This window comes from Magallana gigas, chromosome 9 (genome assembly GCF_963853765.1).
Source record: "Magallana gigas chromosome 9, xbMagGiga1.1, whole genome shotgun sequence".
Lineage (NCBI taxonomy): Eukaryota > Metazoa > Mollusca > Bivalvia > Ostreida > Ostreidae > Magallana > Magallana gigas.
In genome coordinates, this window is record NC_088861.1 from 23,652,363 (window position 1) to 23,665,108 (window position 12,746).

Below are 12,746 nucleotides of genomic sequence, written 5' to 3' on the forward strand. Positions count from 1 at the left end.
AGGAGGCTACCATTAGACCCATCCAACCAAGGATCGTTGTTTCAATTGTCACATTAAAGAACGGGCTTGAAATTTTCAACCGATTAAAAAAAAGGGACGATTTATGAGTAGACCTTTAGTTACTTTAAGACTTTTAAACTTGTTCTTACACTGTTTCATACAATTATTTCTGTTGATAACATGAAATTAGAATATAAAGCTTGTGAATTAGACGAATATTTGCAATACATTGTATAATATTACTTTAATTTTGAAAAAAAACAACATTTGGATAGTCATGAACCCATCATCAATTACATGTATTTCAAAAATTCGACCGTAGGTGTTAGTTTAATCAAGGTTAAAAAATATGAAATACACTGATTGGTAAAAATTTGCACTAAGTTCAAAGGTTTTGTGACAAATCTATTTTAGAGATGAAAGATAAAGAAATAATGCTTGCACCAGAGATATGCTCGCACCTTTGGTTTTTCAATACACATGTGATGATGTCCGAAATATAAAATTTTGAAGAAAACCAATATTATTTGAGAGACAGTCTACATGAATTGATAAAAAAATAATACAAGTGACACATGAAATGCACCTGACAAAACAGACCTCTTGAAATGTTTCTAGCAACTCAAACAACTCAGCTATATCAGTGATGTAGCTGATAAATTACGCAATTCATCTAGTGTGTTTTACTTAGGTACCCACTAGGACTTGACAGTTTAATAGAATCAATATTCTCTTTCATCTTATTCTATTGAAACTAGGAAATAATACCTACGCGTAGGATTTGTGTATCAAGGGACATGCATACACATTACTACTTCGATAATCAGAATAATTAGTTGCATTTTACAGAATTCACGCTGATCGCAAACATATTTTTGCCACTTTTTAAACTCTATTATTATTGGTCATTGATTTAGCTTTAAGGGTTTAATTTATTTTCAAGAACTTTAATAAAGCAGTGTTCCTTGAAATATTTCAAACTGAATTCGGTTTAATAAATCTTATCAATCTCTATCTACAATTACTAGTGGCTCATGGGCCACATCGCTCACATTAGAAACAATGTCCAACTGTGACTAAAATAGCTTAGTAAACATGCATTATTATGTCAAATACAACGCTGACTTTCGCAACTTAAAATAGCAAATCCCCAGCAAAATTCTTAAAAGTTGTCAGTAATCATAATCATATTAATTGTACACTGTACTTAATATACTGTGTTAATGTTCTACTGCACAATATTTATTTTATGATAGATTAATATATAAAAATAAATTAAAAACATTCAGAATTAAATGGTTTATTGACGTGTCCCTCTATTGTTCGTAAAAATTGACATAAATAAAAACGTAAAGATATTTCATACATATATACACCAATCAACAATTGATTATTTCAAATTATTAAAATAAATAGAAAATAATTTTGTGGTAAATGTATTCAAAGCAATCTGTTGTCTCTCAAGATTTTAGTTAAAATCAATAATTCTCACATATCAGGATGATATTAAAAAAAAATCACTTAAACATATCGCATTATCACATGGTTTTGTTTATTAATTATTAACAAAGATATTTTTGTCATAGTTTTGATACGATATACATGTTTATATCATTAAAAAATAACACTAGTTGCATAACTTAAATAATCATAGAAAACTGCATTATCAATAACTTAAGGCAAATCTGCTTACAACAAAAATCAATTCATATAAGTACAATTATCTATATCAAAATAGTTATTGATATCACAGTTGGAGTGTGTCGAAAAATTGACCATCAAAATCTCAAATATATTTTTAGATATGATTTTTAAAGCTTTAAACTATTAGAAGGTAAAAAAGAATCCAAACAATTTAGCTTTAAAATTCGAATATTTTACTATATTTTTAAACAGAGTTCTTCTTTTCAAGAAGATTAAAATAGTCTTAAATCGAACCTTCTTAAGGTAGTATGGGATGCATGCCGATATCAATGAAGATAAAAGTAATTATTATAATCAAAACACTTTCACTGTTTTAGAATTTTCAAATTTTGCAACATTTGACCAAAAATATGTTTAGTAAAACTTTCGATCGGAAGTTGATCACAATATGGGGGTTCCCATACCACCTTAAGAAAAAAAACCCTTACAACATGTGACATTAAAATCTTTAAAGATGGTATATTTAGTAGAATATATAGATAAAGAGTCAATTATCACATGTAGCCACCCTCATTTTTTTGTCATCTGAAAGGCGAAAACCCATGTCCCCTGGGTGCGACTGATTGTTCTAGGTTACTTGTATCAGTGTTAAAGGTTGGAACATCATGTTCTTTAGTGCTCTGTTGCGAGAACTCTTTATAAGGACTCACACGAGATGCCTTTTCACCAAAAAGAGAGGATCTGAAAAGCAAAGCACAAAGTATATTCACGAAGTGAAACAATCATATTTTCTCATCAAACAAAACAGCACAGGTAACAGCATCTGTTTTTTTTTTATATCAAATTATTGCATTTTCTAGACATATCGGTGATTAAATAAACAAAGAGGGTCAAACTATTGAATTATTCATGATGGATTCTTTTAGGTTACTTACGTAACCCTACAATTTGTGATACTGTACTTTTAAACTGAATAATTGTTATTTAAATATGTTTTCAACCGTTGTCATCTCCCTAAAGATACCCTTCTGTACTTAGTAAAATATATTCTTTTTTGTAACAATTGAAATTAAAACGCGTTTCACTATTGTATTCAGGTGTTTACAACGTTATAACGTTGCCTAGAGTAGTATAAATGGTAAAATGGGGGAAATGGATTTCTGTAAAAGTTTGGAATGGCGTATTCTAGCATTGAACTTACATTAAGATTGAAATAGTTCGTCACTTTATATAACAAGATAATAGATTACGGAAATGTTACCTACTCCTCTGTCAAAACCGAATATAATGAAATAAACTGAATCACAACTCATAAATATTTCAGACTTGAATAAAATATTTCAAAGAGGAAACCGTCTTAAAAATAAGTACGATGATGGGTGAAAATGATTCTTACCTAAATACTTTCATTCTATATAGCCTGTAAGTTAACAGAATACCCCCGACTAAAGCACCTGCTGACAAGACGGCGGTAAGAGCCACTTTCCATGTGCTCATCGTACAAGGGTTCTCAACAGAGGAAGATGGATCATAATCGTAAAAAGTCCCACAGGATTCGACGTGGACCTTTGATTCAGCGTTAGAAACAGTGTTTGCAACATTGATTGCAACACCGTTTGCAACACTTTTTGTAAAATTGTAGGAAACACTAGGACTATCTGCAAAATATCACAAAAACTTAATATCGAACCCTTGCTTAAAATTATTCACTACACAAAAAAGCCAGGAGCATGTGCGAATCATCACGCAAATAAAATTGGACACTTGCTTACATTCATTCACAACACAAAACGTAGGAGCATTAGCGAAATATCACAAAAAGTAACATTAAAAAGAAAAGAATATGAGCTATTTTCTCACCTGTTAAATTTAAATGAATGTAAGAATGTCCCGAGCTAAACAAATTTGTGGCAGAACAAGCGTAGTTTCCTTGGTCAGAGGTTTGAAGGTGGGTGATGTTCAAAGATGGTGCATTGACAGATCCTCCAACATACTTTCCCAAAGAGTTTTTGTCAATTTTAGTGCCATTAAATTCCCATGTTACAGATATTAGAGGTGGGTACGTAACTGAGATATTACATGTCAATGTTACGCTGTGACCTATTATACCCGTTACTCGTGAAAGAGTAGATACTTTGATCTCAGCTGGAACAGATATGTTGAAGGATATAAAACGGATGAAATGAAGAAACTAAAACGTGCCACAAAACACATCAAAATAGCAGCCAGACGTTTGAAAAAGCTAATAAAATCAAGCAAATTAATTGGACTGCCTTGCTAGAACATAGAGATAAAACAAAAGGCACATTGGCCCATATTGTCGACCTGAGCAACAACTGCAATGGATTCGATGATAGAATTTAATGATACACAAAAATATATGGAATATTTAGTAGAGCATATCTTGTTTCGTTGGATTTGAATAAAATGTTCTTCCGTGTGGTTTCAGTGTTTGCTGTCTCCACAATTTAGAAAAAAAATATATCAGGATGCTTTAATATGAAATAATATTACAAGTTATAGCATTACAGTTCTTAAAAAAAATATTAAAAAACATATTTTCCAATGCATCTACTTATTATGAACCAGATACCCCAGTTTTTGTATAGATCTCATGATTTAAATATATTCAAATCTAAATCATAATATTATATTACTGTTTGAACCCCTCCTTTGGTCCATATTTTTGGACTGGAGGTCACAATCTTGACAATTCAGAACCTAAACTTTTTCGGGGGTGTTTTACATTGTAAAATTATATTGTAGCATTAAAACCCTCAAGGAGAAATTTTTTTGACAATTTCAAATATATATTTTTACATCAAACTTTAAACAAGTTCTGTGGCCTCATCATTGTGCAAGTGTCATAACTTGAACAGTAAAGAATTAAAGTAATAATGATAATTTTTATTTGAAAAAATGAGTTATTATCAATTCCCATTTTTTGAAATAAGGCGTGGCTCTTTATTTGTTCAAATACTGTGGAATCATTAGAATTCGTGGTGGCTCAATTTTCGCAGTATTCGTGGGTAGCCCAACTCCACGAATTTACATCCTCCATGAAAAGAAATTTTGAAAGAGATATTTTTTTTATGAAAGTGAAAACCCACATATCCACGAAATTCCACCCCCATGAATAAGCCGAAAACCCACAATCCACGAAAATTGGCCCACCAGATTTAAATAATTCAACGGTAGATAGACGTTTACTCAATTATGTTTTGTTTTAGAAAGAAAAGGATTTGAGAATGTTAAATTAAAAACCACACTAGATAGACTTAAGTTGACCAGGAAAGAAAGCTCACGTAAGCCAAAAGCTCATGTAAATTAAAACAATTTAATTAAAAATGTCGTTTGAAAATTTATAATGTCCAACAATATCTATTAAAAATACTGCACTTACATTTCGGTATGTCCATGAAAGCCATGACTGGGCTGTGAGTCGTGCCAATAGAGTTCTTGGCTAAGCATCTGTAACTACCGATATCACTGACAGCAAAACTGTAAATCGTTAAGGACGGAGATGTAACTGTCCCTCCGCTGTATTTCGAGAGATCAGAAGTATCTACGATGGAGGTGACACCGTTGTGTTGGAACTCCCAGATGATACCAGTGCAGCCCCCCAATACAGAACAACTGATTGTTGCATTGTTTCCAAGAGTTGTGGTTCCTCCTAGTCCGGTTTTCACCATTGGGAATCCTGAAAAAAAATGTTTCATAAATAAGATTGAACATGCCATTAGAAAATTTTCTTTCTTTGTTCATTCTACACGGCGTCAAATGAAGTGATGCTACGTATAAAAAGAATTTATGAAAACGGAAAACGTTTAACATATTTTTCGATGCATTGTAGAAATATATTCATGTAAAATTAAGTACAGCTTCAATTACGAATCATGTAATAAGTTGAAATAGTTGAAAACATTAAACGAGAATGGTAGTAAAAATAACAGTTGAACACAAATTACAAATTAATATCAGAATCATGCTGTATAAAACAAGTCAATACATTCAGATCTAGTTCAATGACATATTAATATGGTGTTTTGACCACAATGGAAAAAAATAGACACTTTCTTTAGGCTATGTCTTTATCATGACAACAACAAGAGCATACGTGTAAATTGTATTTGATTTCATATGATGATTCCTCAACTTATATTCTTGGATGAACCTCTACTTCATGAAAAAAAGTTCACATTCTAGTACTGTATGATAATTACACCTACCACCTTTAGTTCTTTTAAGCTTATACAAATATTTTATTTTGTAAAAATGCAGTTGGTTGTGTTGTAGTGTATTTGATAGAACTATTCATTCTTAGTTGATTTCATTAACTTTGCTGGATTCACTCAATATACTCGGAACGTGGCACACATACACATACCTGGGACGTAGCAGTTCTTGTCTGTCGTTGTTCCTCTACAATGGCACACATATTTCCCCTGCTGATCTTCGCATGTTCCGCCATTATGACAGGGGTTGCTTAAACAGTCATTAATTCCTATAAAAAGTAAAAACCAAACTATAAAAAAAAAACTAAAACAGAGGTGAATTAATAACTTGTTTTTACCAATGTCTTAAAAAAACCATATCCAATAACTTTTTACTTTTAATGTATCAGATATCATAAATCGAACCCACCAAGCTGTTTACCAAACCAGTCTCCTTTGCAATATTTACAAAATATAATGTAAAAACACAATATTATTAAAAACAATGAAGCTTACAGTAGATAGATCGGATACGTTTTTCTCTTTGTACATTTTGTTGCTTTGTATACTTCATTTAAAGAAATGTTGTCTTAGTTGATATCTTTAAAATAATTTTTTATTTTGATGTAAAACAAATTACAAAACTGTGGTCATTAATAACCGAATGAGATAATATCGAAATAAAAACATATGATAATAGTAAAGATACGTACTGTCTGCACAGGTTTTTTCTGCCAGAATTGTCTGTATCCGAGATAGATTTGCGAAACTCTCTGTAGTATACGTGTAGTCATTGTGGCTTGACACCCTTCGTAACTGTTGTTCGTTGATTCCATTCGTTACACCCACACAAAAAATAGTGACGTTTTCATCCTTCAGTAACTCAGCTTCTTTGTCTATGGGACTTTGTCCATCGGTTATCAAAATGACGATTTTAGTAGCATCAGTTCGGGCACCGTGGCTTGATGTAAATGAGTTCTGACGTGTAAAATTAAGCGCATATCCAATGTCTGTTCCTCCTCGCCTTCTGCTATAAGGAATATTTGAGATAGCCTGTTGGATTTCTCTCAATGAAGAATATTGGTTAAGATAAAACTCCTCTTTAGGATTGTTATCGAACGTAACTACACTGACTTGGCTAGCACCAGAGCCTATCGCAAAATGAACCAGGAAGTTACGAATAAAATTCTTCAATATCTCAAAATTGTGGTCTCCAACTGAATCAGATTTATCCACAAGAATAATAATGTCTTCTTTTGACAAACATTTTGCTGAAAAAGGTTGAAATAATCCAGTCGAAAATATAAAAATATAAACACGATTGTTTGAAATATAATAAGAAAGTAAGTCCTAAATAATAATAGATTTTGAGAAAAAGAATAATATATGCTTATATATACTTATACCTGATACCCCTGAAAACAAAAATATGAAAATAAAAAACATTCCTGAATTTTTTTGTATTATCTTCCCAAAGCTGTCTTAATCACAACCGTTTTAAGGTATCCCTCACGCTAAGAATTTAGGTATGAAAAATCAATCTAATCGATTGAGTAAGATAAGAAGACATTCTAACGGCTTTTATTATAAACATTTCGCAGAGAGATATCATTTAGTAAATGCACCTTGTCGTATGTATATACAATGTTATCAGTATCATGATTCAACATTCACTAAGTAAAAAAAGGCTAGCTACACTACAATGTGGTAGACGATGTAAATGCTAAAACCGTCAATAATATAAAAACACGCCCCTCCTTTTTCAAGGACATTCATCAGGCTGAAATGGAGTAAGTTTTATCGGTATTTTTTCAGTGGAGGTTCGCACAAACTAGAGAGAGGTATTTAATCATTTTAGTTCACCTTTTTTAAAATAATGAATCAAGGGGGTTAGAGAAACTCAATATGTGGATTCGAAGTAATGCTAGAAAAATGTTTTTAGATGGAATAAAACACCTGGAATTAGTCACTCAAATTAACAGTAAATTATTCAATTATAAAAGCTATAATCATAAATAAACTGTACATATGTCAAATAAGCGAAAAATTGCAGCTTAGGGATTAAAAAGAAAGAAAATCTCAAACAATCAATGTTTTGTGTCGGCCATTTTGTGATGATATGTTAATCAACCTTAAGAGCATTTTAACAAAAATAACCAGTCGTTGAACAAACATGCAAGGTTTTGTTCAGAATATCTTCATCTACCTTAGTGCAATTAAAACCAGAGTTATTTAACTTGAAAAAAGGACATGTCTTAGATATCAAATATTATTCAGTACTGGCTGTTTTTTCCTTCATTTTTTTTTTACGCCAACCAGCGTTTTCTTTGACAATATCTAGTTTTTGGTGATACTCTATATAGGGAAATATTCGCCCCCGATTTATTTTCGGCCCTTTCGACCTCGTTGTCAGCAGGCGAATTTATGACTGGGAAAATACCAATGTTCCATGGTATCTCTTTAGTACTCAAGTGTGTCTGGGCGAATTTTAGACGGGGCGAAACCATTTACAAGTGTAGAAGGGCAAAAATAACACGGGACTAAATTAACTCTGTTTACAGTCGTCATCCTAAAAGTTCGTCATCATTCTGTCAAAAAAGAGAAGGTTTTGATCATTTTTGATACATATTTTAGATTCATTGGAAAAGAGACAATAGTCGACTCTTCTTTGGACATTCCTTTTATCACTAACAGAAGAATCCTCTAGAAAATTTCAGAAGCGTACATATTGAAATATTGCAAGGTGCATGATATGGTTAACTGGCTTTTTAATTTTGATAAATGTTGTGTGTTTGCCTCATGTGCTAAAGGCCAAAACATAAAGTTTGAATTAAACGTATAAGGGAAAGAATCCAGACAAAGTAAACAACTTGCACCGTTGTATTGGACGGTTTATAGCGAGGTTGTAAGGCCTTACGAGATTTAGATACAGCTATATTGATAAGTATGTAATGTCAATGTTTTCTTCAAATAAAAGTCAAAAAATGAAAAAATAATAATCGTTAATTGCATCACAATTGCTTTTCATTAATAAGATTAAAATTACCCATACATGAACTGGATTGAAATAAAATCATAACTGATTTGAGAAAAATCTTTTATTTCTTTCCTTTATTTCAAGGAACAATAATGTAAAGCATTCAATAATCGGAACCCTTGTCAAAGCCATAGATTCTAATGATTCCCGGTATTTGAAGACTTGTTGAAAAATTGATATAACTCAAACAAATCCGAAGACGGCATATAGCTTACAATTCGCTAGGTAAGAGTTATACAAGTGAGAAAAATAATGAAAAACACAAACTGTATTTTTGAATCATCTTTATTAAATCTAAAATGGTAAACACTTAGTATATATAGGTTACTAGGTTTTCAGCTATGTGCTTTTTTAAGAACGATATCAAGCTTATAGGATTTTTAGAGTATGTGATATATAAACAATTATTGAAAAAGAAATATTAGTCAAATATGTTATGCAAGAAAGACTGATGGTTTGATTAAGTAGAAAATTGATATTTTTGTTTTAAAGATTAAAATATATTTCATTTTTTATTTTCTCTAAGACATACAGTGTCAACATTCTTTAATTTACAAAAATATGCAGATATAAATAATCTATCAAACTATATTACAATGATCAATTTTGAGTTGTAAAACATTAAAAGGGTTAGATTTCTAGATTCTTCATATGTACAATATACTAGTAACAACAATAATTAACTTGATTAAATTACATTTGATAAAGCATAAAAAAATAGTTGAATTTCAGGTTTCTTTTTATTGCAGTCTTACAATGTATATGTTGTAAAAATATATTCTTCGAAAGTATGTAAATATTTCATATTTTTTGTAAATATCTAAGGTAAGCTGCAACTTTTCTAGGCATGTATATGATGATATACGTAGGCTATGCCTGTTGTCCAATCCTATTGATTGTATTCAATAAAATATGTTTAAACTAACATGTAAATGAAACACGTATATGATATATGTGAATATTTGTTCAATTGTTTCTTCGCAAATTGTATATGCAACTTCATTTTGTCTATTTTTCAAGCATGATATTTACATAAACAAATATAATTCGATTTGACCAAACAGACGAAGTTATGTTTAATTGGAAAAGGGAATTAAAGAGTATATTAAATCATTCCATGATTATTAAAATCACGATGTTGTTTTCATTTTGAATGACAACATCGGCACTCCAAGTTCCCATTGTTGGGAATTAGCATTAGAATCCTTTTTGTCAACTTCGAATGATCTGTAAAGAAATGTAACTATGCTCTATCAAGTGCAATTATTTTGAGAAATTAAGGAACGTCGTCGTCGGCATTTTAATTCATATACAATAGAATCATCATAAAATACAACAATAGGAAACAGTTTTCTTTTATAAACAAACCTCTTTTGAAAAAAATACAGAAATAATAGAAAAGTTAAACACTCTGTCTGCACATTAATTATATTGGTACAGTAATCTAGAGTGAGTAGTAATTAGGATTTACCGTAAGAATCTCACCTTCTGGTTTTGTATTTTTGAATCATGCAAAGCAACATGGCACCCAACAGCAAAAGACACGCAAACAACGTTAACAATGAAAACATTGCCACTTTCCATGTACTTTTTGAGCAAACATCAGAGGATAAGACACAATCGTAAAAGATTCCACACGAATCACAAGGATCCTCTGATGAACCGACTGAAATGTAAAAACCCATTATAAACCCCCCCCAAAAACATAAAACACAAACGTCACTGTTAAACACTACACCCTTATCCCCCTTAGAACCAAATATCTACTAACAAAACAAAAAATGTCTTAAATTCAAAATATTGCACTTACTTGTTATCATCAAATAAATATATGATTGTCCTGAGCCAAACATGTTTGATGCAGAACAAGAATAGTTGCCTTGGTCTGTAGTGTTCAGGTTACTTATGAACAACGAAGGTGTGGTGACAGATCCCCCTCGATACCTATCGAGCGAATGTGGGTCAATTCTAGTGCCATCCTTTTCCCAGGTAACAGATGAGACAGGTGAGTATAAAGAAGCGACGTTGCAAATCAACGTGACATTTCCCCTGAAATCTCCAAACACTAGCGATAGAGTTGTCTCATCAACTACATCTAAAAGAAATAAACCTTATCTGAAACTTGGTATTTTGTTTAAAGGACATATATTTGTGGTTTGTTATTTTTAAACTGTTCACGGTGGATTTTTTTCTTTTTTGCATTCCTTATATAAATTAAAGTGTACAGAAATGCTCAAGTTGTAAAATGAGCCGTAGCCACAGATTACCGCGATGAATCATAATTAATTTTGATAAAAGACCGATGTCTTTTACAGCGATACTGGAAAGACGCAATTTTACGTAAAAGAACACAATTCGCGTTGTTGACAATATCTTATCTAGTCAAAGTCAGAATTTCATCTGGGAGCAACAGGAACGAAAGACAGCACGAATTTAAATAGCAGTTTTCGTAAATGTGAATATTATTGTTTTTGCAAATAATTATTAAAAGTTGATCATCTAAAAATCAAATCATTTTTATGGATATTGTTCATTTCTATTTATATAGTTTTCTTTACTTACAACTAGTAAAATGAACTATTCAATATGTTTTGTGATACTATAAGAAAGGAAAAATAACCCAATCGAGTGATGTCAATTGATGGTAATAAAGACATTGTCTGTAGGTTATTATCATAAATTTACAAATAATAGTTTTATGGTCCCCTACAAAACAAAATTTAAACGTTTCATAACATTTGGAAAATCACCCTCAACAAACATTTTTACAAAGCAATGGGACTTTTTATTTTGAATTTATCTTGAGTTTTGCATAACTTTGCGCTTTAAATCATTGGTGTGTAATGCGAACAAGGAACAATCTACTTGACAATCTTTCAGAAATTTAACTCGACAAATAACATGAAATTTGAAGCTACTGTCCTAAAACCCATTCATTAAGACCAAAAAAATCGTGGTGGTGTCTCATGTTTAGTTCTAAATAAGAATTCGTATACAATTTCAATTGAAAAGATCTTTTTAATCCGACAAAGATATGTATGGCCTTAAATGAATCACCAAAGTTTCGTTTCAATATTTGGATAGTTGAAAAAATCTGAGCACACTAACTATTAGAAAAGTAATATTCAGGTATATTTCGCCTACGAAACGCATCCACCTTCACCTCCAACCTTTTCCAATTTTTCAGTAATTTGAAACTAATCTTTTCGAATTGGCAAAATTGAAAAAGAGATTTATCCCAACTTTTTTCTTCGATGCATGCAGATACATTCATTTTTAAAAATGAATTATCAAAAGAATAAAAATCGAATTAATTGTAATGTACCTTTTAAAAATCAGGATCTTGTCCAACAAATCCTTATTATTTGGAATAAACCAAATAACCAAAAAAATTCTTACCAAAACTGACTACGTCTAGAGAGACGACAGCACTGTCCGAACTGTACAGATTCGAGACAATACATGTGTAGTTGTATATATATATATATATATATATATATATATATATATATATATATATGTTAATGAAAATGTAGATCAGCAAGGGGTTCTTTGTCGTGCAAGCACCTACTTACATATATAATGTAACAGATTGTCACATGGGTCTACAACGATGACAAATATCGAAAAGGCAATATTGTGGGTGAAGGATGAATATGTAGTTTGTTTTTGAAGCTTATTTTTGATACATGTTATTATATTTATCTGGATCGGTTATGTTTGTTAGTTTGTTTTGTTTATTAAAGAGGGGAATAAAGTAATGAGTAATTTCCAAGCACGTAGCATCGTTTTTTAAAGTGGGGGGGGGGGGGGCAAACTCATCCAACAAATCTTGACAAGCAAAAAAAGAA

General features: G+C 31.2%; 2 protein-coding genes across 7 annotated transcripts in view; both read right to left on the minus strand.

The window, feature by feature from the left end:
* Positions 1-1,291: 1,291 nt before the first annotated feature.
* LOC105334526 (uncharacterized) lies at positions 1,292-7,470 on the minus strand. Of its 2 annotated transcripts, XM_011438010.4 has the most exons (7): positions 7,265-7,470; positions 6,572-7,129; positions 6,032-6,148; positions 5,048-5,344; positions 3,505-3,789; positions 3,041-3,302; positions 1,292-2,385 (listed from the first exon to the last, which is right to left on the minus strand). In XM_011438010.4, exons 1-7 carry the CDS (start codon positions 7,302-7,304, stop codon positions 2,226-2,228), a joined length of 1,719 nt encoding a protein of 572 aa, XP_011436312.3. In that variant the 5' UTR covers positions 7,305-7,470; the 3' UTR covers positions 1,292-2,225. The 2 variants fall into 2 exon arrangements, with proteins under 2 accessions (XP_011436312.3, XP_011436314.3); XM_011438012.4 differs by lacking the exon at positions 3,505-3,789 and having other exon boundaries at positions 7,265-7,468.
* A 1,698-nt stretch (positions 7,471-9,168) lies between these two features.
* LOC105334524 (deleted in malignant brain tumors 1 protein) overlaps positions 9,169-12,746 on the minus strand; it is a 75,042-nt gene continuing 71,464 nt past the window's right edge. For all 5 annotated transcript variants that reach the window (XM_066072135.1, XM_066072132.1, XM_066072133.1 and 2 more), the window contains 3 exons: positions 10,706-10,990; positions 10,381-10,561; positions 9,169-10,122 (listed from right to left, as the gene is read on the minus strand). In XM_066072135.1, the coding sequence (XP_065928207.1) occupies positions 10,026-10,122; positions 10,381-10,561; positions 10,706-10,990 (563 nt within the window). In that variant the 3' untranslated portion in view covers positions 9,169-10,025. The remainder of the gene's footprint in view (positions 10,123-10,380; positions 10,562-10,705; positions 10,991-12,746) is intronic.